Source organism: Bubalus bubalis, chromosome 16 (assembly GCF_019923935.1).
Source record: "Bubalus bubalis isolate 160015118507 breed Murrah chromosome 16, NDDB_SH_1, whole genome shotgun sequence".
Classification (NCBI taxonomy): Eukaryota; Metazoa; Chordata; class Mammalia; order Artiodactyla; family Bovidae; genus Bubalus; species Bubalus bubalis.
Window position 1 is genome coordinate 10,185,682 of NC_059172.1, and position 26,969 is coordinate 10,212,650.

The 26,969-nt window shown below is 55.8% G+C and overlaps 1 protein-coding gene and 1 long non-coding RNA gene across 6 annotated transcripts in view; one reads left to right on the top strand and one right to left on the bottom strand.

The window, feature by feature from the left end:
* The window catches only part of CD82 (CD82 molecule), a 56,044-nt gene that overhangs the window by 11,369 nt on the left and 17,706 nt on the right, over positions 1 to 26,969 (bottom strand). For 3 of the 5 annotated variants that reach the window (XM_044929232.1, XM_044929229.2, XM_044929228.2), the window contains exons 2-5: positions 13,904 to 13,986; positions 8,054 to 8,126; positions 2,937 to 3,061; positions 2,715 to 2,789 (exon numbers count right to left, since the gene is read on the bottom strand). In XM_044929232.1, the coding sequence (XP_044785167.1) occupies positions 2,715 to 2,789; positions 2,937 to 3,061; positions 8,054 to 8,126; positions 13,904 to 13,966 (336 nt within the window). In that variant the 5' untranslated portion in view covers positions 13,967 to 13,986. Of the gene's footprint in view, positions 1 to 2,714; positions 2,790 to 2,936; positions 3,062 to 8,053; positions 8,127 to 13,903; positions 13,987 to 14,105; positions 14,233 to 15,418; positions 15,581 to 26,969 lie in introns of those variants that run through there. The other 2 variants (XM_044929230.1, XM_044929231.1) reach the window with 2 other exon arrangements.
* On the top strand, positions 139 to 10,995 carry LOC123329705. The gene is made up of 4 exons (XR_006545234.2): positions 139 to 236; positions 4,022 to 4,236; positions 10,256 to 10,335; positions 10,860 to 10,995. It is a non-coding gene; the product is annotated as an uncharacterized LOC123329705 (long non-coding RNA).

Genomic DNA, 26,969 nt, shown 5'->3' on the forward strand with positions numbered 1-26,969 from the left:
GGGCCTGTCACCTTCCAAAAAAGCCTTTTTCCTTCAGGCTCACCCAAGTCCCACCTCCCCAGCTGGGCCTCATCTGCAGGAATAAACACCACCAAGGGCATGTTTAGTCTTCCACTGGGATTTACAATGTGCTGGGGAAGAAAAAATAAATCATTCATTCCAACTCGGGCAATCGGGTGGCGCCAGAACTTCCCCGGCGAAGCCAGGAAATTTCCCCCTGCTTTCCAGAGAAGAAGGTGGGCCAGGGGGAGGTGGGCTGGGGCTGGGGGCATGAAGTGTAGAGTCTGAGGGCTTGGGGGAGGCAGAGAAGGGGACAGTGGAGTACCGTGACACACACAGCCTGGACTAGAGTCAGGAGAGCTGATTCTCCAAACCAGCCCGGCTCTGGGGCTGGGTGTCGCCTCTGGGGCACGGCTCCTGGTTGGCAGCCAAGCAGATTATGCCAGCTAGAGGGGAGGCAGCGTGGAAGGAGAGGGAAGCACAGGCCTCGGGTTGGAGTGGATGGGAATGTCCGCCTGTCGCATTTGAACTACATAGAACCAGGGCCAAAAGTCACTGCCTTCCTGGGCCTCAGTTTCTTAAACTTGAAAATGCCAGTAAAACTAAAACGAGTGTCAAGCGACCAGCTCAGCCCCTGGGACGTGACTGGTGCTCACAGATGGACACCGTCTTTATTACTGTGAGGTGGGACAACACGGGGGTGAAGAGGCGGACTGCCCAACACCGTCTGACTAGCTTCTGAGTCACAGGAACCGCTCACTGCGGCCCCGCTCTCATCCACTCTCTTGGTGATGTGCTCTATGACTACATTGGAAGCTGGCTCCAATGCTCCTAGGAAACAGACTGGGTAGATTATAAATAAGCAAAGCTGATTCAGGTAGGAACCACTATAATGAAAATTTCACCAGTGTGAACTGGGAAGCCAGGTGGCCTGGGTTCAAACCCTGGCTCTGCCACTTACTGGCTGTGTGACCTTTGGCCCAGTGACTTAACCTCTCTGCGCTTGGGTTTTACATCTGAAAAAGGGTACTCATACCCATGACCTCAAAGACTTGCTATGAGGAACAAATAAACGCAGTATATACAAAGCGTTTAGTACCAGGCTTGTTCTAAATTCTATGAAGTATTACTTGATGACGTTGCTGTAATGTTTTCTCAACTTCCTTCCTAGAAGGATCTGTGGCAACTTGACCTTCAAAGTGGCAAAATGTAGGAGTCCACATGGCCACTGGCTCTGCCGGCCCTGTGGGCGGATGGGAACTGTGGTCCTGGAGGGAAGGCAGGATCCAGCCTCAGCTGGGCCCAGGGTGAACTCCGACTGGCCGCGTGGCGCCTGGGCCCTCACCTGGCCTGGCTACTGCCACTGTATGCCCTCAGCCCTCACCTGGAGCATGCGGAGGCGAGGCTCAGGGAGAGCAGGCATGGAAAGTGGCTGACACTGAGCCCAGCATCTGGTGTGTGCTCAGTGGGGATTAGGGATAAGGGGCTATCGTTACTATTACTGATGCTGTCGTTGTTAATCATCTCTCTGAGCATCTGCTTCCCGGCCCATCAACACAAGACTTACACAGCAGAGCTGCTGGGAGGACGAGACGAGATAATGTGCGTAAAGCTTCTAGAAAATAGCCAGTGCACAGAGCAGGTGCTCCATAATGCTAACCGTGACAGTCACGATCACCTGCACACCCAGTGGCCAAGAGAGCCCCCTTCTCTCTTGCGTCTCTGTCTTTAGAGGCTGAAAGCTGGTTACTCACTTTCTCAGCCTCCCTTGAAGCTAGGAGTGCCTTTAAAACTCAGTCTGGAGGAGACTGGTCAGGGGCTTGCTTTTCGGATAAAAGGGATGGCCACGGCCGGCACTGCCCCACTCCCTTTCTCCTGGCCAGAGCAGCACAGATGTCGGGCCTGGTGCTATGGCAGCCGTCTTGTGGTCATGAGACAAGTGGCATGACGGAGGAAAGATGTCATGATGAGCAGGCTGAACAGACAGCCAGAACCAGGGCCTCTGGAGCTTCCAAACCTGACTTCTGGTTAAATCAACAACATACGTCCTTAGAGTTTAAGCCCCAGTATGTCTGATTTTCTATTCCTTAATACTGAAGGTCTTCCCTCTGACATGGGAATAACGTTTTCATGGGCCGTCTCCTCCCTGGGCTTCATCTGCGGACGAGATGCTGAGAATTACGCTAAGTGTTTCGCTAAGATAATCTCACTGAATCATTGCAGCAACCCTGAGAGTTAAATTATTAATGACCCCCGGTTACAGAAGGTGAAGCAGGAACAGAGAGGCAAGCAGCGTGCCAGTGGCCACACAGCTAGAAAGTGGTGGGGTCCAGTCAATATTGGGCCCAGCAGCGACTCCACCCCCCCGTATTCTCCCCACCCACCTCTAGCATCCTGCCATGCGACCACAGGGAACCGGAGGCCCTGGAGGCTGACCTGGCACCTGCGAGTTTCCTTTTTTCTTTCTTTTTCCTGAAACGCATGGCTTGGAGGATCCTAGTTCCCCGACCAGGGATTGAACCCACACCCTTGGCGGTGAAAGCATGGAGTCTTAACCACCAAACTTCCAGGGAATTCCCCACTTGGGTTTCTTCGTGACAACCACGAGGCCTCTTGTCTGTCCCCCACCCCCAAGCCACCCCCACCCCTACTCCCTACCGACGTGGCTAGTCCAGCCCAGGTCAGGGTGGGGACGGGGTCGGGGTGGTGCTCACCTGGCCCATGTTGAAGTAGAAGAAGACCCCTGCAGTCACCTGGGCGATGAGGATCAGCAGGAGGAAAGCAAAGTACTGGGGATGCAGAATAGACACAGAGTCAGCAGGGTCCCCACCATGCCCCCCTCACCTCGGATGCCCCCACCCAGACTGGGCCAGGGCCCCCTGGGAAGGATGAGATGGGGGGCTCTGGGTGGGTAGTGCTGGGGGGACCGTACTCACCATCCCCAGCAGGCAGCGGACCTCTTTGACGGCACCCAGGCAGCCCAGGAAGCCCATGAGCATGGTGAGGGCCCCCACGCTGATGAAGACGTAGGCCGCCACCTTGAAGGAGGTGGAGGAGGTCTCTGCCAGTGGAGAAGGACATTGGATTCAGCCTGTCTCGCCCTTGCTGAGTGCAAAATCGGGGCAGGGCTGCAGCCACATCCCTGCCGTGGGGTCGGGACACTGGGGTCAGCCATCCAGCCAGGCACCTGCTCCCTCCCCCGCTTTGGAAGTGGCCTCCCCTAGATGTGTGCCCCGCCCCCTCCCTGCTTTCCTTTTTCTCCTTAGCACTTAGGGGATTGAAAAGACTCTAGTTTTACTGACTTCTCTCGCTCATCGTCTGTGACTCCTAGGAGCCTGTAAGCTGCATGAGGGCAGGGACCGGTCCCTGCTGAAACCCTGCCCCCGGGACAGTGTCCAGCACAGCAAAGCGCTGTATGAGTCACTTGCTGAATTACGCTGAATTACGTAATTATTGCTGAATTAACGAAACAGACTGGCAGGTTCTGCTGGGGCTACGGACACGGAGGCCTACCTTCCTCCATGTCCATAAACAACGAACGTGGCTCCTCTTGCCCACTCGCTATGCCTCAGGGCTTCACACGTCTGCCAGAACTCTGCCCGGCAGGCACTAGCATGCCCATCTCACAGATGAGGAAACTGAGGCTCAGAAAGGCACATCAGCAAGGGCCAGAGCTGGGATTTGCGAATAGGCAGACCCAATATTTTGTCCACCTGATGCAAAGAGAGACTCACTGGAAAAGACTCTGATGCTGGGAAAGACTGAAGGCAAAAGGAGAAGAGGGCGACGGAGGATGAGATGGTTGGATGGCATCACTGACCCAGTGGGCATGAGTTTGAGCAACCTCCAGGAGAGAGTGAAGGAGAGGGAAGCCTGGTATGCTGCAGTCCATGGGGTTGCAAAGAGTCAGACACGACTGAGAGACTCAACAACAGACTCCCAACGCCAGGCTCTTTCCACTTCTGCACGGGCCATGTGCACTGATGCAGGCGTTTCTCTCCTTTATTTGTTTGGCCCACAGAGATTTACCAGGAACCTCTGCGTACCAAGCGCTATGCCAGTGCTAGGTATGCAGCGGTCAGTCAACCTGCTGAGGTCCCCACCCCACAGAAGTGACGTGTAGTGGGGTGAGGGGTGTGAAAGGCCACGAAGACGCTGAGGCTGGCTAAGATCAAGTGAGCACGGCAGACACCTGAGGCGGGAGGAAGCTCGGGGCACGGGAAGACGGAAAATAAGGTGAGAGAGAGAGGGGAGTCTGACAGGGGATATACGGGGCAGGGGAAGGGGTTGGTGCCTAATGGCAATGACGGAGCACCCCCGGGCAGATGGAGGTCAGAAATCTCGACCAGCATTTCCCAAGAATCCCAACAGATCACGCAGGGAAGAGCTCAGGTCCTCCTCCAGCTCCCAGGTGTAGGGTGTGTGGAGCCCACTCCAAGCCCTGAGGCTGTGACGTGCCAGGAGGGCCCGGGGGGGTCGCACCTCCCGTGGGCAGGGGGCTGCGGGCGCTGTCCTCTGACAGCCCCGGGCACTGCAGGGAAGCTGGTGAAGCACCCTCAGGGTGTGGGGGGGCAGGGGGGCAGAGCTTCCAGACGGCAACAGAACAACCCCGAGAGCCTGAGCGGATCAGGAGGACCGCCATCGGGGATGCAGATTCCTGGGTCCACCACAGCTGGGCAGACTTTGCAGGAGATGACCCGGAATCCGCCTGTTCATTGTGCTTTCCCAATGACTTGGGCACGCCCAGGGCTGCCAAAGGGCTGACTGACAGCGACTCTGGCAGGGTGGGGGCAAACCTCAGAGGGGCTGAGGTCCCCACCTCAGCCACAGAGGGTGCGTGGGGGCCCTTAAGGAATACCACAAAGCTGGCGCATGGGTGGGTAGGAGCGGGTGATCCAGCCCCACTTCCTGGGCACAGACAGAAGGTTCTGGAGCTGAGGAAACGCCCTGGCCAGCCCGCCTCACTCTCGGGCATCAGGGCAGGGCGGCCACCCCACCCAGCTCCCTAAAGGAGACCCAGAAAAGCTGAGCAGAGGCCCCGAGGGGGTGAGTGAGGAGACTTCCTTCTTACTCCAGGCCCTCACCGCCTGGGCTCTCACCCACCAACAAGAGCAGGGGGAGGCGGTCAAATGTTGCTTTTTCTTAAACTTCCTGGGTTTGGGTTTCAGCAAGCCCTCCCAGTGAATCCTCCTCCTCCCAACATCAACTGGCACTGCCTGGAAATCCACGGTGTGCCAGCCCTGAAGAAGGCCCTTTATCCAAACCAGCCTGCTGAATTTCTGCCACGGCCCAGCGAAGGTGGCTGCACACCCTGATCCGTCTGTTGGGGCCCGGAACAGCTAGGAGGCTGCGGACGGGGCCCAAGGGGCAAGGCTGGGGGCCGAGAGCCCGCCGCCGCCACCACCGCCACTCGGGGCCTTCTCCTGGGGGACCAGCCGAGGTGCGAGGTCTCTATTTCCCAGAACATTTTGTCAGTCCCTGTCCTCCTCCAGGGCCTCAGGGCTGCTCCTGATCTGAGCAACATGACGTAGGAAGGGGGCACGCATATAGCCCAGGTCCTATGCACCGAGACTGGCATCCTCTGGTCTTGTTGGGTCTCAGAGGTACCAGCGAAGTGGGCAGGAAGTAGCCCAAACCTCCCAAAGTGCCCAAGGGCCACGCAAAGTCAGTTGCTACCTACCCCCAACTTTGCTGCCAATGGCTCTGACCCCTGTGGGGTGTGGGCAAGCCATTTTCTGGGCTTCTGGCTTGTTTGTTTTTTTTCCTCTGTGAAATAAAACTAGTAATTCTGGTTTCTTAAAGATGTTCTAAGGATCAGATGGTATTATAAACTGATTTAACAATCATTTATGCAGGGTTTACGATTTACTAGAAACCCTTCTAAACTCGTTCAGACATTAACTTGTCTAATTTCTCAGGATGGACTTCATGATGTGGTCTATTATTACCTTCATATTACAGATGAGGAGGTACAGAGGGTGGAGTAACTTGCCCAGGATCACACAACCGGTAGATAGCAGAGCCAGGACCGGAACCCTGGCATCGGGCTTGGTGCTCTAGTCCTGACCTGCCGTGCTGGCTTCTGCTCCTGACGGTGTGAATGCGGGGCATGCTGCGGGGCCCGGTGGTAGGGGGCAAGGGGGGCACTCAGGAGCCATGCCCCTGGTTCCCATCCCTGTTCCCCACCCTCTAACTGTGCCCTTGGACAAGTGTCTACCTTTCCCCTCAGTTTCCTCCATTGTAAGATGGGGCTGGTAATGCCCAGCCCCAGGTACTCCCAGTGAGGACTCAATTAGGTAAGGGGAGAGCCGTGTCACGCAGGCTCTGGGCTCACGCACACAGTAGGCCCTGGGCTCCTGGTTCTGACTCTCATTTGCTGCGAGACTCTTAGCAAGTCTTTTTCTCCCTTTCTCTGAGCCTCAGTTTACTCAAGGGTATAGTGACTGGGCTAACAAATTAGTGTTTCTGAACTCTGGCTGCCCAGGAAACCACCTGGGAAGATTTTTAAAAGCCTCAGGGGGTGCTCTGGAACTCCACCCACACCCCTGGAGTCAGTTCCCTTGGGGGTAAGGTCAGGCCTCGGTATCTGTAAAATCACTCAGGGGCATCCAGGGGGCCTCCAAAGCCTGGCCAACTTGAGATTCTGAGCCCTGAACAGGGAGGACCCTGGGAGCACCGGGCGGGCAGGCCGCAGAGGGCAGGAACGCAGTGGGCTGGCTGGGCCCTGAGACTTTGCCCCGAGGCACAATGCCCGCTGAGTGTGCACCACGGCCCAGGAAGCAGGCAGCCTGGGCCAAGCGAGCGGGGCCAGGGAGAATGTGTCCCATCCTCCTTGCAGGGAGAGCGTGGGGGATGTGGGCACCCAACTGTGGCAGGAAACCCAAACCTTAGCCCCCGGATGGGGAGCGGTCCACGCCCTGCCCCCAGCAGAAGTCAGGACTGACAGTCCCAGACAGCAGCGGATATGGTGGAGGGGGGATCACCCTTGCCTCCCTTCCCTTCACGTCCAAGGGGAGGCACAGCCCCCCGGGGCCCCCTCCATCACCCATCCTAGCCTGGTTCCGTTTCATTCAAATCAAGCAGCTGTCATGGGCCTGAGTCCAAACCTGCTGCCTCGGGCAGCTGCTGGGAGGGGAAGTGAGCCAAGGACCCGCTCACTGAGGGGCGTGGCATCGCTGGACTCCGCTCTCTGCCTCAGGACGTCCGCTGGAGGCTAGCTCAGCAAGCCTGGCAGGCTTCCTGGAGGAGGCGGCGAGAAGCCCAGAAAGGCCTCCTATCGTCCTGGCAGGGAAGCCTTGGGCTTCTTCCCCTGCAGCTTCAAGAGGGAGACAAGGGGCTTCCCCTACCATCTGGACCAAAGCTCTGGGGGTCCGAGTCCCACACCTGTCACTCTGAGGTTGGATGAACCTGAGCCAGGGATGTTACTTCTCTGAGTCTTCATTTGAAAGGCAGGAAGTTCCTATTGCCCGAGGCTGCTGTGAGGTTAAGGCAGTTTATCTATGTCAAACTCTTGGCTCCATGCCTGGCACACTGTGACCACAAACGGCAGACGCTGCCTGGCGCCTCCTCATCACTGCACTTGCCTGGCCCACCTGGCCGGGGCCAGGCACACAGCAGGTGCTTCATGCATGCCTGCCGATCTGCCACTCCTGGCTTTTCTTCTGAACTGGGAAGGGGAGGTACTACTGCCCATGTGTTGCTGAGCAGGCAAGTGGAGGCACGGAGGAGGTAAGAGGCTTTCTCAAGGTCAGGGCAGAGGGAAGGGGCCAGGATGGAGAACAAGCCTCTCTCATCCCCCAGCCTTCTCCAGACAACAGCAGCTTTGTTTGGAGAGGGAGAGAAAATTCCTTCTGAAAACCCCTGCGGAGAGGCCCGGGGGCGGGGGGAGGGGCGGGTGGTGGGGTGCAGAGTGGTCAGCAGCAGGACCTGGGCAAGGCAGGCCCCGAGGGCAACTGAAAAAGGGAGAGTCGAGGACTTGTGGGAGCAGCCCCGCCTGCTGCCCCGCCCCTTGTTCAGAGGCAGCTGGGCCGGGGGGGAGCAGGGGGACCCTTACGTAAGATGGAGATGAAACTGTTCTTGTCGACCAGGATCCATATCCCGAAGCCCAGGATCACCGCGCCCAGGACCTGGAAGAAGAAAGGGGCAGTTAATGGGGTCCCCTCCCAGCTGCCCCTGGGTGGGGGGGGCCACATCCATCTTTGCCCAGCCCAGGATGTCAGGGTGGCCTCAAGCCCCGAACCCCAACTGCAAACAACTCCAGCAATCCGGAAAGCAGGCCAGGAGTAGGAAGTCCCTCCTCTCTCTGCTCTCCCCTACCCTACACTGTGTGCGGTCAAACCGAGGGTGCTGGCTCTGGGGGTGCCGCCTCTTGCCAGAGGGACCCTCCTGGCCCTTCCCCAGCTTGGGGGCTTGGAGCTTCCCAAACAAGCCAGGCTCCGGGGCACTTGGAGCCTTCCGCAGACTTGATCATCGAAGCTCAACCTGTCCTCAGATCTCTCGGCTCCAAGACCACTTTTCACGGGAGACTTCCTGACCCCCAGCCAACTAAGGGGGCCTCAACTGTGGGCAACCACCATCGGACCCTTCTTAAATCCACTAAACCCACTGGGTTTAACTCTGCCGCATGTCCCTCTGGCTGGACTGTGAGTTCCCTGAGGGCAGGGCTGGGTTGCATGCAGCCTATGGGGCCTGGCACCTACTGTACCAGGGGCAGAGGACTCAGCAAGGGACTGAGTTCATGAACCAGACTGTGTACATACAAGATTAGAAAAGGAAAGGAATGGAGTGTGTGGTGGGGTGTGGTCGTGTAGGCCCAGGCCCAGGGATTTCCTGCCTCCCTTCCCTGCACCAGCGGGCAGACGCACAACCTGAGCCTACCTCCCCAGGTGGAACCGCCACCAGGATCCACCCTCCCATCAAGCCAGCTACACGTGGGGAGGGGCCCCCAGTCTGGGCCAAAGCACAGATTCCCGTAAGGGGATGGAGGTGGGGAGGCCTGCATCACCCTGCAAGACTGGCCTTCCCCTGGGGCCTGGCCTGGGTCCACCTTGGGGATAAACCACCTTCAGAGTCCCAGTGCGTCCCCATGCCCCTTTACCACCAGCCCTGGGCTCCGGCCTCAGTCATCATCCCATAATCTCAGGGGCTAGGCCAGCAGCTGCTGATAAAGCCCTCAGCCTGGGATGAGCCCCTTGGCCCCAGGGGCTTCGTCAGTCTTGCTCTACAGTTATTAAAAAGCTGGGGCCCTGTGTAAGGTGAATGGGGCATTTGCTTCACATGTAAACTGTGACTCAGGGGATACCAAAACCACTCAGTAACCAACATAAATGAGTTCATAGCGATCATTTTTAAGAAACAAAACCTCATGGGGAAAAAAAATTCATGATGAACAAAATATCAATCTTTTAAATAAAGACAGGCTTGGTGTTAACTGATTTTGCCTTTTGAAAAGGCCCAGGGCCCCAGTGTGGTGGGCTATTGCCGACCCGGAAGCAACTACCTTGGTCGCCTCACCCTTAGAGGCAACACCCCTTAAAGACAACAGCAGCTGCGGCCATGAAGTGGAAAGAACAATGACCCCCTAACATCTGCCCCCGCAACTCACTTGCCGCCTCCTCTCTCCCTGTCCTATGGGCCCTGTTATTGTCCTCACTTTACAGATGGGGAGACTGGGGTCCTGACCTTCCCTGAGGTCACTCAGTTCACCCATCAGGGGCTCAACGTCAGCTCTGATTGCACAGCTTGGTCACGTGGCGGCAAACCAGGGTCAGGGATGCTGGGGGTGTGTCCTGGGCCTCGGCCCAGAAAGCCAGTCCCTGAAAACAGGAAAACTCCGGGACCCTGGGGGTGGGGGCGGTGGGCGAGTGTCCACCCGTAAGTGGGGGGCACCTCAGACCACACAGCTCGCTGGGAGGAAGGAAAGTGAGCTTGGCAGGGCCTGGCAGTTAGGTTTCCAAAGACTCCTGAACCCCTCCCCACCCCAGCCAAGCACCCCAGCATGGCTGGCCCGGGGTCTGCCCTGCACTCACACCCACGTGAAGGAGCCCCGGTCTGCTCACCTGCACTCATGGGGCAGGGCTGCAGGAAGAATTGCCCTCCCAAATAGAGAATGCAAGACAGGGCGGAAAATTCCCTCTGGGAAAATATTTTACCCCCAATAGAGTAAAATCCCAGACTGCCCAGCTGGGCTTCTCAGCTCGCCTCCAGGAGCCCAGCGAGCGAAGCGCCTAGCACGATCTTTTCGGTTCCTCTGCAGGTCTGGGGACTACGGTCTGACCGCTTGCCAGGTGCTGCTGGATCTGCGCCAGGCCACGGGACAGCCAGGAGCGAGGCCAGGTAGGGGGCCGAGACCAGGACACCCCCTTTCTCTGTGAACCCAGACTGGGGCCACGGGGCACACCCCTCATGAACACCTCTCCCCAGACCCACCAGAGCCTCCTGGCAGGGGCCAGGTGCCTCACAGGCCAGCATCCTACCTGCAGAAAGGCCACAGCACCCGTGGCCTCAAAGTTTCTTTAGATCTGAGAAAAGCTGATGACGGGGTAATTTTCTGGGGAGTTTGGGGTCACGAGGTGGGGTAGGCCAGGGTGTACACGTGGACCCGTGTGCATACGTGAGAACACACGGCAGCCAGAGCGATTTTGCCAAACCACAAGTTCAATCACGTAACCGCTTCCCGCTGTGCAGGAAACACAGACCCAGATCCTTCCTGGAAGGGCTGCTTGCCCAGCTGAGAGAGGCTCGCTGGGACCCACTCCCCCGGTGCTGGGCTTCTGGTCCTGCCAGCCGCATACGTAACTGCAGGGCATTCTTGCTGACTGCCCCGATGAGATCGGCTGCCTCATTATCTGCTCTCTTAGGGACCATGTCCTTCATGCCCAGCACCTCCCACAACGGCAGCACTATTGTCCACTTGAGCCAGTATTTGATGGAAGCCCATCACCCCCCGGACCACAGGCCCCTGAGCGCAGAAGCCATGGCTCTTCCACCAAGTGAATGTCTACCTGGCACCCAGGATGGGGTCTGAATACACAGGGCTGTCAAGTGTACCCTTGGTGGATGAGTGACAAGTGATGGGTAAATGGACACACACACACACTGTCTCCTTTCATTCTCTCATGTTTCTCTCACCCTCCTGAGATAAAAAGCTCCCCCTCTCTCCCACTACAGCGCCACCCATATCCTGATGAGCCCTCCTGGGCCCTGGTACCCGGGGAGGGAACACCTGCTCCCTGCCAGTGTCCTGGAGCAGCTGGGAGGAGACGAAGCGAGACCAACCCTCAGAGCATGGCCCTAGGGAAGCTCATCTAGGCTCTGGTTCCGTGGGGAGCCTGGGAGTGCAAGGGACACCCTGGCCCCAGACCCTCAACCCCTCTCCCTTCCTCCATGAATTCTCCACCTCCCTCCCTCCCGCTGCATGGGGGGCTGCGTCCCCAGGCCCTGCCACCTCCTAGCCTGTAGCCCAGACTCCCCACTCAGGCCCTGAGAGTCCCAGGGACAGAACCACTGGCTCCCACACTCCACCCCTCATCCTGGCTGGCTGGCCCTTAGAGCTGGGCCTCAGCCGGGAGCACAGTGCCTGCCAGGGAAGGAGTGGTTCGGGCTGTGCGGACAGCCGATTTCCAGAAGCCTGGCCCCACCGGGAGGGCCCTGAAGGCCGAGCTGGGAAACTCAGGTGCCCAGGCCCTGCGGCCATCAGTGGAGGGCCGGCGCTGCAGGGCGGCCTCAGCAGCATCCTTGAGGCGGGGAAGGTGGGCCAGAGCTAGGGTGGACCCACTGCAGGGCAGGCAGCACCAGGGCTGTCCATGTCCATGCAAGTGTGTGCATGCATGTGTGGGTACATGTGTGTGCATGCATGTGGGTGCGTGTGTGGGTACATGTGTGTGCACATGTGTGTGCACGGGTGTGAGTATATGGGTACATGTATGCGTGGGGGTGCATGTGGGTGTGGGTGTGCGTGGGTGTGGGTGTGCCTGCATGTGTGGGTACATGTGTGTGCATGTGTGTGCATGCATGTGGGTGCGTGTGTGGGTACATGTGTGCGCACATGTGTGTGCACGGGTGTGATTACATGGGTACATGTATATGTGGGGGTGCATGTGGGTGTGGGTGTGCGTGCATGTGTGGGTACATGTGTGTGCACATGTGTGTGCGGGTGTGGGCACATGTGTACATGTGTGTGGGGTGCATGTGGGTACGTGTGTGTGCGTACATGTGTGGGTACATGTGCGTGCATGTGTGTGCACGGGTGTGGGTACATGGGTACATGTGTGTGTGTGCATGTGAGTGCGTGTGTGTGGGGGGGTACATGTGTGTGTGTGTGTGTACATGTGTGTGCACGGATGTGGGTGCGTGTGTACATGTTCGTGTGTGGGGTGCATGTGGGCATGTGTGTGTGCACGCATGTGTGCCAGCAATACACCTGTAAACATCTATGTGTTGGGTTAAAGTTATGAGAGGGAGTTTAGCATGATGCTTTGTTTGGACAGAGGAGCCTGGGAGGCTATAGTCCTGGGGTCGCTAGGAGTCGGACACGACTGAGCGACTTCACTTTCACTTTTCACTTTCATGCATTGAAGAAGGAAATGGCAACCCACTCCAGTGTTCTTGCCTGGAGAATCCCAGGGACGGGGGAGCCTGGTGGGCTGCCGTCTATGGGGTTGCACAGAGTCGGACACGACTGGCGCGACTTAGCAGCATACTCCTGTGTAACTTGTAATGTAAAAAAACTTTTTTTCCACAAGGAATTCATTGTGGAAAATTTGAAAAATGCAGAGAAGCAAAAAGAATGAAACCAAAAATCTCAGGAATCCCAACATGAATATTAAGAGGTATTTTCTGTTCCTCTCAAAAATATGCATGTATATATATACCTTTTTAAAAATAAAATTGAGTCATAATAAACATCCTATAAACATTTTGATTTTTTTTAACAGTATCGGGTGAACCAATAGCATGAGAGGCCACAGCCCCCAGCGCCACTCCTTTAACGGTCTCTCTAGTCCACTCTCCACCCACCCCGACCCCCATCACACACTCACACTCTCACACACTACTCATACACTCACTCACACACCCACACATGCACACCCACGTTCGCTCACACATACACACGCTCACATACCCCCACACACATTCACACATAATCTGACATTCACTCACACACATACTCACCCATAAGTGTGTGCACATATGCATGCACACACACACACACACTCACATATAATCTCACATACACTCACACACATATATACTCACCCATAAGCATGTACACACATGCACACACATACACACACACTCATTCCATCATCCTGGCACCTCCGAGGCAGGAGGAGTCCTCCTGTGCCAGACCAGAGAGGAAAATCAAGGCCCCGGGAAAAGCAGCTCCAGATGTGCACGGAGCGAACAGCTGGGCGGCTCCTGGCCCGAGAGGAGGGTGGGGCTGGGTAGGGGCGACGGTGTCCTCACTCTACCCACCCTCTGGGAGCTCGGAGCAGTGGGGGACACCCCTCACCATGTGGGTGGGGGTGTGGTGGGGCAGCTGAGACCCAGACCCACTGCAGGCAGATTCCTCAGGGCTGGAGGAGGAGGATGCGGAGTCAGGACCGGACAAGGAAGATGCCACTCTCCCCACGCCCACCTCCCACCCAGACCGCCCTGTGGCCTCGGCGGAGCTCCGGGAGAGGGAAAGACTGGGGCAGGGGCCCAGTGTTCTGCCTCCGTGCCAGCTGGGAACGCTGGGAATCTCCTTCCACCACCACCTGCTTCCATTTCCAACAATCTGCCTGAGGCCCCAGCCTCGCCACACCCCACCACCAGCCCCAGGCTGGAAGGTCTTGGACTGGGATGTCCCCAGGAAGACAGTCTCTTTCCTAGGCAGTTGGACAGTGCCGGTCATACTTACAAAGAAGAGCAAGTTGAAGAGGAAGAGGAAGTACTTGGTGACTTTGATGCAGGCTGACCCCATCCTGTCGGTCCTGGAGCTCCCTGGGCAGAAGAGAGATGGCAGGTCTGTCAGTGCTGTGCAGGACCTGGGCTGGGGGAGGACAGGGAACCGATGCCGATGGACACCCCAGACCCACTGACCCTCGATCACCCCAGCTCACCCTCGCCACAACCTCACGAGGTAGGTGCCAATGACGTCAGGTCCTATTACAGGGGACCCTGAGGCCAAGAGGTTAGATGACCGACTCAGAGCCACACTGCAGTGGGGCGAGGGTGTGGGTGGCAGTTAGGGTCTGGCTTAGCCGCTCCACCAGGGCTGGGCCTACAGGAAAGTTACCAACAAGAACCCTCAGGCTCCCTGAGGTCAGACACAACCAGAATGCCTAATGGCCAGCCTTCAGGCCCCACGGGGCCAAGGGAGCCAGCAGAGGCAGCTGGGGCTGAGACAGCTGGCCTGGGACAGCTGCAGGGGCTGAGCTGGCCTGGGGGTGGGGAAGTAGGCACCAGACCCTGTTCCCACTGCCCCGTGGAGGGTGGGGAGAAGCAGCCATGGAGCAGAGGGAACAGAGGGCCCAAGGCATGGACTTCATCCCTTCCTCCTGCAAGGGTGAAAGGCCATCCTGAGCCTGCAGCTCCCCGTTCACGTGGAGGTCCCCTCACCCTGGTCTAATCCATCATTTTTGCCAAATGGGAGCTCAGCTTCAATTTTCTACACCTCTAGGGACCAGAGTAGGGGACTTAAGGGGGCGATTTGGGCACAACATGAAACAAAGCCGTCAGAGGAAGGAAACAATGACCTGGGTGGTAGTGAGCGCCCTATCCCAAGCGGCGTGCAAGCAACAGCTGAATAAAGACTTATGGGAATTCAAGTGCTACAGGGGGAGATTAGACTGAACACTCCTCCAGGCTACCAGCGTCCAAGGCCTGGGTCTGAGAAATGTGGGAACAGCAGTGACTCAGAGCCAGGGAAGTCCAGCCTCAGCAACTCCACCTGGGGCCTCCTCCAGGCCCAGAGGGGCAGAAAACAAGGGTTCCCCTCTTGTCAAGAGATCCAGAGATCTGAGATCCTGAAGCCAGGCCTGGCCCCAGGAAGGCCTGCTGGGGGTGTTCCCCATGAAGGAGAGCTATTGTCTTCTGTCTCCCCTCCCAGTGCAGCGCCTGACAACCACAGGCACTTGGTAAACCGGCACAGAACAAAACAGCAAGAGAAGAAAGAGCCTCTCGCCGAAGGAGGCATGCTTTTCTTGCTGACCATGGCCCTGCTTGAGTTTCCTCCCCGTGAAGGCAGAGGGGCTGCCCCAGGCTCAGCCCCAGGCCGCCTGTGGCTAAGTCATCCCTTCCTGAGAAGAACCCCACCACTTGGGGGAGCGGGGACGCTGGCTGCATTCTTGTGAAACTGGAGAAGTGTGGAAACGGTTGTTCCTTTGGCAATCGATGCTGGCCGGCGCTGGGGCACAGGGAAAGGAGTTTCTACCTTTTCTGGCTGCACGTCCTCCGTCCAGGCTGGGCCTCCAGGGCAGCCTTGCAAGGTTGCAGGTATTCAGAAAGGGGCGATTTTTAGACAAGCGTAACCACCTGGCCGGCGCTTCCCCAGTGGCTCAGCAGTAAAGAATCCACCTGCCAGTGCAGGAGACTTGGGTTCGATCTCTGGGTCGGGAAGATCCCTTTGGAGAAGAAAAGGGCAAATCTACTCCAGTATTCTTGCCCCAGAAATTCCATGGACAGTCCATAGGGTCGCCGAATAGTCAGACATGACTGAGCGACTGAACAAAAACAGCCACCTGGCCTCCCCCATGAACAGCGCCGACTCCGGGCAGCTGTCGGAGTGTGTCATCCCTTTAGTGTGGAGGGTCTTCCTCTCTGGCGGGGGTCGGGGGCAGGTGGAGGCAAGTGAACTAACTTGCCCGAGTCACAATGATCCTTAAGCAGTGGTGTGGTATTTGAGCCATAGAACCACCATATTCCACTTTGTTTGATGAGAGTGGTATTGCTTTTTATTGATTTTTATAACGTGGCACTAGTGGTAGAGAAGGGCTTCCCTGGTAGCTCAGCTCGTAAAGAATCTGCCTGCAATGCAGGAGACCCTGGTCCTATCCTCAGTTGGGAAGATCCACTGGAGAAGGGTTAGGCTACCCACTCCAGTATTCTTAGGAGAAGGCAATGGCACCCCACTCTAGTACTCTTGCCTGGAAAATCCCATGGACAGAGGAGCCTGGTGGGCTGCAGTCCATGGGGACACGACTGAGCAACTTCACTTTCACTTTTCACTTTCATGCATTGGAGAAGGAAATGGCAACCCACTCCAGTGTTCTTGCCTGGAGAATCCCAGGGACGGGGGAACCTGCTGGGCTGCCGTCTATGGGGTCGCACAGAGTCGGACACGACTGAAGCGACTTAGCAGCAGCAGCCAGTATTCTTGGGCTTCCCTGTGGGCTCAGCTGGTAAAGAATCCGCCTGCAATGTGGGAGACCTGGGATTGATCCCTGGGTTGGGAAGATCCCCTGGAGAAGGGAAAGGCTACCCACTCCAGTATTCTGGCCTGGAGAATTCCATGGACTGTATAGTCCATGGGGTCACTAAGAGTTGGACAGACTGAGTGACTTTCACTTTCACTTTTGGTCTTCCCTGTAACTCAAATGGTGAAGAATTTGCCTCCAATTCAGAAGACCCAGGTTCAATCCCTGGGTCGGGAAGATCCTCTGGAGAAGGAAATGGCAACCCACCCCAGTATTCTTGCCTAGAGAACCCCATAGGCAGAGGAGACTGGTGGGCTACAGTCCATGGGGTCGCAAAGAGTCGGACATGACTGAGCAACTAACACTCTGGTAAAGAATCCGCCTGCCAGTGCCGGAGACGTAAGAGGTGCAGGTTCGATCCTGGGGTCAGCAAGATCCCCTGGAGGAAAGCATGGCAAGCCACTTCAGTATTCTTGCCTGGAGAATCCTGTGGACAGAGGAGCCTGGTGGGCTTCGGTCCATACGGTTGCAGAGTTGGATACAACTGAAGCGACTTAGCACACACGATAGCTCCAGACCCAAGGGCTGTGAAGTGCTGCCTCCCAGGAGTGGCCCTGACTGCAGAAAGGGGTCTCTGGGAATGGCTGGGATTCCATTAAGTAGGTGGTGAGGACCAAGGCCACTGTTAAAAGGAGCTCTGGTTTGCAGGCAAGGAGGAGGCAGAGGCTGCTCGGCTGGGATTCCCTGATACTACAGGCAACCTTGCTGGTCTCTCTTCATGCACTCAAATTATACTAGGAGTTCAGCAAAGTAAGCCCTTCAGCATCCTATGAGCAAACAAGCTCAAGAAGGGTGAGGGAGCTTGCCCAAGGTGAAGGGTACATGGACCAGCAAGGACAGAACCCAGGTCTCCTGGCCCCTGAGGCCACCTCCTCCTCTCCAGGAAGCAGCTGGGTGGATTCAGATGCTGAAACAAGCAGCCCCATGTTTGACAGGTAGGTTGGCCAATCAGGGGAGGCCCAGAGACTACCTGAGACTCATCTAAGGGAAGAGAAGGGGCTGAGAATCAGAGCCTGGGGTGATGGGTTGTTCCTGGACCTGTCAGCCAAGATCCAGGATACAGAGTGTTTCTGCCCCGCGAGTGCTGACACTACCCCTTATAGAAGCTGGGAGCAGGAGATGAACACGTCTTCCATACTGGGCAGAAGATGGGTGGCCACACAAAGGGCAGGAAGTCAGCTCAGGCTGGGGACACACCCAGGTCGCCCCTGATGCAGGGTGACATCAACCTCAGTGAGATCACAATGACCACCAAGCCCTGAGGAGACCCCAAAGTCAGAATCCGAGGGTCTGGGGTCACACTCTAGTGGTCTCAACTTCAGTCTCTTCATCCACAAGGTAAGAATAAGGGTTGGTGTAAGGCAGGGATTGGCCAGTTAGGGCCTGTGGATCAAATCCAACCCACCCTCTAGATGCTGTATGGCTCACAAGAACAGATTTTACATTTTTAAGTAGTTAGAAAAGTAGAAAAGTCTCTCAGTCATGTCTGACTCTTTGTGACCCCTGGAATTCTCCAAGCCAGAATATTAGAGTGGGTAGCCTTTCCCTTCTCCAGGGGATCTTCCCAACCCAGGGATCAAACCCAGGTCTCCCACATTGCAGGTGGATTCTTTACCAGCTGAGCCCACAGGGAAGCCCCAAATCATACCCTCCCTGACTGGGAACCATTTTAAGTAGGTGGGAAAAAATAAAAAGAATATCTTGTAACACACGAAATTCAAATAAATAAAGTTGTCCTGGCCCCCAGCCATGCCCACCCTTTTATGTATTTGCCCATGGCAGCTATCACAAGAAATGGCAAAGTGGACTGGTTGTGACACAGACCACTGGCCTGCAGAGCCTGAAACATCCCCTGCCTGGCCTTTTATGGAAGAAGACTGAAGGCTCCTGGTGCAGGGGAGCAGACAGTACACGCATACGTGTCTGGAAGAGACAGCAAGAACCAGGACTGCTGATAGCTTGGGATTTTGGTGGAGAGCAAGCTGGGTGGCAGAAAGTGAATAATCAGAAAGAAGAAGATGCAGGATCCCCCAAGGGTTCAAATCCTCATTCTGCCAATGCACGGCTAGAGAAGGGACTCCTGGGGCCTCGTTGCCCAGTGGAAGCCCGTGTTATAAAGAAAAGCGAGGTCAGCGCCTGGCACAGTCAGGGCTGGATGAGCTGGAGCTGGGGAAGCGTCTTCATCAGCGCTTTCCCGAGACGCGATGGGTGAGCGTTTCACTTGCACATCAAATTAGACAAAGAGGGAGGCTCCTGATGTTAGGCTTTCCTGTACACACTTTCTGTAAACACGAGGAGGTCTGCCCATGCTTTCCTGCGAGGATGTCTTGACAGTCACAAAACAAGGGAAGGAGATGCAAGCCCATCTCTTTTGCAAAATTCCGGAACAGTCGCTGACAGCTCTGTGAGCAGCAGGAAGGAGCTGCTGATTTCATGGAATACTCTAGAGCAGGGAAACGGACCATTTCTAAGCAACTTCAATTTAAATTGACCAAATACATAAATTCTACACCAAATCAGCTTGTACAATGAAATTATTATACTACTGCTATTTTACTAACTCCAGCTCATCCTTCAACACTCCAGACATCCACCTCCTCCAGGAACGCCACTCTGGCCAACCTTGTCACCACCGTCCACTCCCCACGAACACACAGGCTGGTTAGGAGCCCTCGCCCTGCTTCCTTCCAGCAGCACTGGGTACTACAGTGGTCCCCACAACAGGCCCTGGCATCAGACTGCCTGGGTTTGAATGCTGTTCTATCACCTCCTGGCTGTGTGACCTCAGACAAGTGACTTAGCCTCTCTGAACCTCACCTTGCTCATCTGTGAGAAGAAGAAACATATAACCCACTTGGCAGATTTGCCCAGAGATTAAACTAGATAATGTGGGTCAAATGCCTGGCATGAAGGAGGCTTTCAATAAATGGAGGTTACTATTATAACTCATGAAGCTGTACAGTAACTTTCTACTTATTTGTCCATCTCCCCTATGGACTGTGATATCTTGAGGGGAAAGGTGATGTATCCTTTATGAGGTCAAAGTGGGCTCATCAAAAATTTGCTGAATGAGAGGCTAGATGGATGCAGGGAGGGAGGGAGGGATGAGTACATGGGTGAAGGCATAGGTGGGTGATGGACAGATGAGTGGATGGAGGGAGGGGTGAGCGGAGAGGGGGTGGGTGGATGGATAGAGAGGTGGATAGAGAGGTGAAGGGGAGGGGAAGGAACTTCCACATGGAAAACCAGGACTTTTCAGATGTGCAGTCACTCGAAGGGGGCCTGAGATCCGTTGCCCCTAAGTCAGCTGAGACTCCCTTTTCAGACTTCTTCTGTCTGGTCCCAAGGTGTGGGCTGGGGGATGTGTAGGGGTGGCACTCAGCGCCAGCTCTGCATGCCAGGACCCACAGTCACGGCTCCCTTGCCTTCCCCGGGGGTAGGGGGAAGCCCGTGGGGAAGAACCCCTTCTTTAAGAGAACCCCTCATCCATGCTGGGCCCCAGTTCACCCTGGTAGAGTGGGAGGTAGGTTTATCCTGCACCTGATGAGGAGGAACCCCCAGCCTGACCCTGGAACCCAGATGTCCCTGAACAGCCCTGCAGAGACCAAGTGGGGTGGGGTGGGGGGGATGCTGTGGCCCCTCCAGGCCCCGAGTCTGGAGCTTTAAGCTCGGCGCCTGCTCTGAAGGGACACCCTGCTCTGCCCTGCTTGAGACCCAGCACAGGTGACTGTCCTTCCCACCCCAACCCCAGACCTGCCTCTTCAACCGTCAAGTGACAGGCTGGGACCAGAGCAGACGCAGTTTCCAGGATAGTTCTTCAGAATTCAAGTCCTAGAAGACAGGGCGTTCGGAACTAGAGACTCCCCTGTCACCAAGTCTATGGAGTGCCAGTTCTTCTAGAGGGTCACATTAGGCTATTAGCATCTCCAAGACACCTGGCAGTAAACACCGCTGACCGAAAACCATCTATCTCTCAACAGCCTAACATCGCACGGAATACATCTCAGAAAATGCCAAGCCCAAGGCTCCTGAAGGTCCCCTGGGACGGGGCTCCTGAACTCTAACTGCTGCAGGATTCAGAGACGGGGAGATGAACGGCCCTTCGACCCACCAGCTGGCTCAGACACGACACCCGAGCCACGCTCGGGTCTCCTCCTCCTTCCTTCATCCCACAGCCAGAATGGGTCTCCTCCAACCCTTGCCCCTCCCAGCTCCCCATCCCACCTCCAACCTGGGCCAGTGCAGCTCCCTGGCTGCTCACGGGATCCCCTCCTGCCCTCGTCAGGCCATCAGGCCCACTGCAGGGAGGACTCTGGGAAATGCAAACTAGATCTTGTCACTCCCTGGCCTGCAACCCTCCAATGGTGACGGAGCCGAGGCGTTCGCTGTAAGATCCAGACTCTTACGTGGCTGGTGAGGCCCCGCCTGGTTGGCCCCTCCCCTCCTCCGTCCTCCCCATCACACGTTCGTTCCTAAGGCCACTCCTTCCTGTTGTTCTGTACACCAGGCCCCTGCCCACCGGAGTGCCTTTGCCCTCTCAGTTCCTCTGCCAGGAGCACTCTGCCCACAAAGACCCGGGCTGGGTCCCTCCCTTCCCCTAGGCAGGCAGAGGTATTTCCCCCAGAGGCCTTCTCTGAACACCTGATCTACAAGGCTGGCTGGCCGGCTGGCTGGCCACAACTCCAGCTTCGTGTGGGAATCAAAATATGCTAATATGCAGCCCCTGGCCCCTGCCCCAATCAAATCATCGGGCTCTTAGGTGTGGGGTCGGGGGAGTCCCCTGATGCAGCTCGGACACCTGGGCCCGTCACATGGCCCTGCTCACCGCAGCCACCTTGCTGCTCCACTACCGTGACTGGAGCCCCCATTAGAACAGAATATGGTTCTGTTAGTTCTATGCTTCTAGTAGAATATGGTTCCTTCAGGGCAGGGGCTGCATCCGTCTCATTTACCCAGTAACCCACAGTCCAGGACAGTGCCTGGAACACCGTAAGCCTTCCGTGCGTATCTGCAGGAAGAAGGAAAGGAAAAGAAGGTCTGGGGAAGTCAGGAACAGGTCCTTAGAGGGAGGCAAACCAACTTTGATCCTGCAACTGCGGGTCTCTTGCTGTTGTTCCGCCACTCGGTCGTGTCCGACTCTTTGCGACCCCGTGGACAAGCAGCACACCAGGCCTCCCTGTCCATCACCAACTCCCGGAGCTTGCTCAAACTCATGTCCATCCAACCGATGATGCCATCTAACCATCTCATTCTCTGTTGCTCCCTTCTCCTCCTGCCCTCAGTCTTCCCCAGCATCAGGGTCTTTTCCAGTGAGTTGGCTCTTTGCATCAACTGGCTGGGGCTTCCCTGGTGGCTCAGATGGTAAAGAATCCTCCTGCAGAGCAGGAGACCTGGGTTCCTTCCCTGGGTTGGGATGATCCTCTGGAGGAGGGGATGGCACTCCAGTATACTCCCACTCCAGTATTCTTGCCTGGAGAATCCCCCTGGACAGAGGAGCCTGGCGGGCTACAGTCCTTAGGGTCGCAGAGTTGGACTCTACTGAGCAACTGAGCATATCAGGTAGCTAAAGTATTAGAGCCTCAGCATCAGTCTTTCCAATGAATGTTCAGGGTTGATTTCCTTTAGGATTGACTGGTTTGATCTCCTTGCTGTCCAAGGGACTCTCAAGAGTCTTCTCCTCCAACACAGTTCAAAAACATCAATTCTGTGGCAGTCAGCCTTTTATTGGTCCAACTCCCACATCCATACGTGACTACTGGAATGAACAGTATGAAAAGGCAAGTCTCTGGTGCTTAAAAATAACATCATTGGCTTGTGGGGAGGGGGTTACTTCCCTTCCCGAGAGATTGAATTTTAATCTCTGCTGGGTCAGAAAAGGCTGACAGAAGCCGTGAACCCTCTCTCTAGAAAGATGCACAAAGACAGGCAGGCACACACTTTCTTCTGGTTTCATGGGGTCACTAATTCTAGAAAGCCAGGGCCTTACTTCCCCCATCTCCCGATTGCTAAAGCAGGGGCCCCCAATCTTGGCCAAACCTTAAAATTAGCTCTAAACCTTGCTGGTGCCTGCCCTGCTAACCCCGCCCCCAAGCCCCTGAAATCCTGATTTAACTGGTCTAGGGTGCAGCCTGGGCACTCAGTTAATTTCAGTCACTCAGTCGTGTCCGACTCTTTGCAACCCCATGGACTGTAGCATGCCAGGCTTCCCTGTCCATCACCAAGTCCCAGAGCTTGCTCAAACTCAAGTCCATCAAGTCAGTGATGCCATCCAACCATGTCATCCTCTGTCCTCCTCTTCTCCTGGACACTAGGGTTTTATTTTTTTAAGCTTCCCAGGGGATTCTCATGCATCAAGACCCAGTGTGGCCTGGTCCCTCTGCTCTGAGTGGGGATGTCTCGGACCTGGGAACCCTGGGGCAGCAGGTCCTGGCCAGGGAGAATCTCATGTGAAGCTTCCTGTACCTCTGCTCTGTCCTCCACTTCCTGGAGGCACATTCCTGGGGTGATTCACACTCCTCCACTGTGTAGGAGGAGACTTTTGAGATCATTACTTTTCTCAGAGGGGCCAGAGAACGCAGGAGAGCACAGATCCCACAGCAAACTCAGGGCTGAGCACACCATGGAGGACTTGAAAATTCCCAGTCCAGAGCTTTTCTCTTTCCACCTGCTGCCCTGACCCAGCTCCCTGGGCCTTCCTCATAGAGAGTTAAGGAGAACTGACTGCTTCACACAGTCATCCTTGGTTCTCACCCCTGCATCTGCTACCTCCGGGCCACACAATCTGCAGAGCTGCCTCCTTATCAGTGAATGGAGAGACCAAACCCACCCACCACTCACAGGTGTGAAGGTGAACTGGACTCAGGCTCCACATAGTAGGGCTCGATCCATGCAGGTCCCCTGGCCCCCTCCTCCCACTATCCCTGCCCGAAGATGCCAAATCTGCCGTCTCTTACCAACTGTGTGGCCTTGGGCAATCACTTCAGCCCCACGCCTCAACTTTCCCACCTGTAAAATGGACTTAATAATGGGCTCTGGTGAGGCTTGCATGATTTAGTATCTGTAAAGCGCCTGGCACCTAGTATGTGTCTAATAAATGCCACCAGTTACGATGATGATGATGATTATCCAGAAGTTGTTGATTTCCTGACCAACAGTCCAAAGCCCTCTCTGCAGGGCCACGAGCCAGCCTCTAGATACCTACAGGGGAGTGCCAGAGAGTGACTACCCCTGCTCCTGGCAAGGGGGGCAGGGTGAAGCAGGGCGGGGCTGGGCCACCTGAGGAAGGAGGCCTCTGCCCTCCGTGGGGCCAGGGCCTCTGTCTCTGAGCCTCTGGGCTGTGTCTCAGCAGCCTGCCTGAGACCTGGGTGTCCAGCCAGTTGGGTGAGTTGGACAACTGATCCCGTGGGAGCACAGGCAGCTTGGACAGAAAGAGCAGAGAGCAAACCTGGCTGGCTGCTCAGCTCTGGAAGCCTGCCTGTCGACAGATAAGGCCACCTGCACGCTGGTTCTCGGCCACCCAGCTCTGCAGTTCTCTGGACTTTGTCCCGATTGCCCGAGAAAAGAGACGGGTCACAGGTGGCTGTGTTTGTTTTCATCTGTGGCAGGTGATGTGGCTCCTGAAACCCATGCTGACTCCCTGCAGGGGGCTGGCTTTTTGGCCTCGCTGTATCCTCCTTTTCACTCTCTGGTCGCACTTTTCCCCTTGTTAGAACAGAAAAAGGAAAAGCTATTACCCTGGACAACTGGAAAATTAGGAGGCCCTCGGAGTTGGTTGCCATTTCTTTCCCCAGGGGAAATGGCAACCCTCTCGAGTATTCTGGCCTGGGAATTCCATGGATAGAGGAGCCTGGTGGGCTACAGTCTGTGGGGTCACGAAGAGTTGGACTTGACTGAGCGACAAAACAACAGCATGATTAGGATCTGAGCTTCCTTCAGGACTTCGGTGTGAATCCCAGCTCTGCTTCCTACTGTGTGACCGCCAGCGAGGAAGTTACTCAACCTCTCTGAGCCCAACGTCTCAGCTCTAACACAAGGATACTAGCAGGGCCTCCCATCTTATAGGGTTGTTGAAGGACTGAGATGAGGCATGTAAAGAGCTTTGGGGACACTATCAGCTCCTCACAATGCAAGTGAGCAAACCCCAAAACCACCACCATGGGGTGGAAGAAACGGGTCCAGATCAGACCTTCCCAGGAATCCCAGGATTTTAGAGCCCAAGTTTAGTTCAGTCGCTCAGTCATGTCCAAACTCTTTGCAACCCCATGAACTGCAGCATGCCAGGCTTCCTTGTCCATTCCCTGTCCCCAACTCCCAGAGCTTGCTCAAACTCATGTCCATCATGTCCATCATGGTGATGCCATCCAACCATCTCATCCTCTGTCGTCCCCTTCTCCTCCTGCCTTCAATCTTGCCCAGCATCAGGGTCTTTTCCAATGAGTCAGTTCTTCGCATCAGGTGGCCAAAGTATTGAAGCTTCAGCATCAGTCCTTCCAATGAATATTCAGGACTAATTTCCTTTAGGATGGACTGGTTTGATTTCCTAGAGCCCAAACCAGAGCTCAAAGCCTTCTGCTTGTCTTACCTGGCCAGACTGCAATAGCAGAGGAACAGCACCATGTCTTCGTATCAGCCCATACCCCCCATCCCTCATTTAATCCGTAACAACCCTTGAGATATTATCACCCCTATTTAACAGATAAAGAGACTGAGACTCGGGTTCGGTGACTTGCCTCGGGTCGCACGTCAGTGGCTAAGCCCTGACTGAACTCCAGGTCTGCCTTGAGACTGGAGCTCCTCTCTCTTCACCTGCTGCCAAAGCGAAGGAGGTCGATGGTGGAGCCCGCCAACCCCACCCTTATGTACCTCGGTCTGCTTGCCTGACCCCCTATCCCACCCCAGCTCCAAAACCTGACTCTTGGCTTCCTGTCAGGAAGGAAAAGATCAGCCCCACCAATCCTGGCCACGCTGTTCCTTCAGGGGCTGATGAGGCCAACAGATGTGGCCCTTCCTTGCTTTTCTCTGAAGCCCAAGCAGTGAGATCAGAGGGCCTTCGGCATGAAGAAGGGGCCACTCTGACAGAGGGTGCAGCTTGGGGAAGAGCAGACCCTTCAAATCTTGCAACCTCCCCACCAGGCCTGATGCAGCCAAAGACTCAAGCTGAGGTTGAACCATAGCCTCTGATCTTTCCCTGTCCGTGACTCCCTTTCCTACGTTTTTTGCAGGCTGCTTGGGCCCCATGCAAACCCTGCTCCCTCCTAACCCTGGGAGCTAAGGCTCACACACTCAGATTCACAGTGCTAGGAAGGCCTTTGACGTCACCTGCTTGAGTCTTTATTTCTATGATGAAGTGACCGAGACACAGAGAGGACCGTGGACCCCCCTATTCTGGGGAGTGTATGTGTACCGAGCAGGAGGGGGGTTGGTTAGAGCCGTCAGTACTTCCCAACCTGTTTCACATCATGACACGTGTGGAGAAGTGCACATTTGTTCAGCACCCTGAGGTGGACAGACAGGACTGAGCCAGGGCTCTGCTCCCAGGGCCTGAGGAGATAACCAGCCATTTGGGAACATCACTTGGGAGATGCTAATTTAAAGGGATCAGTTCAGTCGCTCAGTCATGTCCAATTCTTTGCAGCCCCATGGACTGCAGCACACCAGCCTTCCCTGTCCATCACCAACTCCCAGAACTTGCTCAGACTCATGTCCATTGAGTCGGTGATGCCATCCAACCATCTTTAGGAGTATATGAGAGGATGCCCAGGAGCCCCAGAGTCTAGGGGCCCTAACAAGAAGACCCAGATTCCCAAGTGGGTGCTCAGGGTGTCAACCAGTTTCTGAGGACCCTTACCCAGCCCCAGGTATGGAGGCAGAACAATAAATCAGTTCACAGTATGAACTGTGACTTGAGAGAGACTTAAATTCCAATTCCATTTCACAGCGACCTGTAACCTTTGGCAATCTGCCTACCCACCCTGAACCTCACTGTCCTTGTCTATAAAATGGGGATATCAAAGCTTGTTCAGGAAGATGGTGGAATCAACTCGCCAAACCCTAGGAAGCAAGCATGGCAGAGGCAGAAGTCTCTGGGAAGAGGTCGTGTTAGGCAGAGTCCCCCCCTTGCATGGCAGGAGGAGGGTATGCATAAAGATTGTCCCTTGAGATGTGGGGCGCAAAGAGATTCCTACAAACTGCCCCTGGAAAGTTACCATCCATCACCCAAGAACTTGAAACAGATCCCAGGCAGAGGGAGGGCTGATGAAACGAACAACTATGACAGCATCCTCTCGTGAGCGGTGCTTCACTGATCTCATCTCCTTTAACCCCACAACCCCCTGCCACGTGCGGAGCACAGCTTCTGTTCTCTACGCGGGATGTCTGGGGCTCAGGAAGGCAGTGGCGCCGTCTCCAGTCACATGGAGGACAGTGGCCCAGCTGCACTGTGTCCCAGACCCTCCAACTCTGGAGTCCAATGTCCTACCTGCTTTGTGACACCGCTCCCCCCTGCCAAGT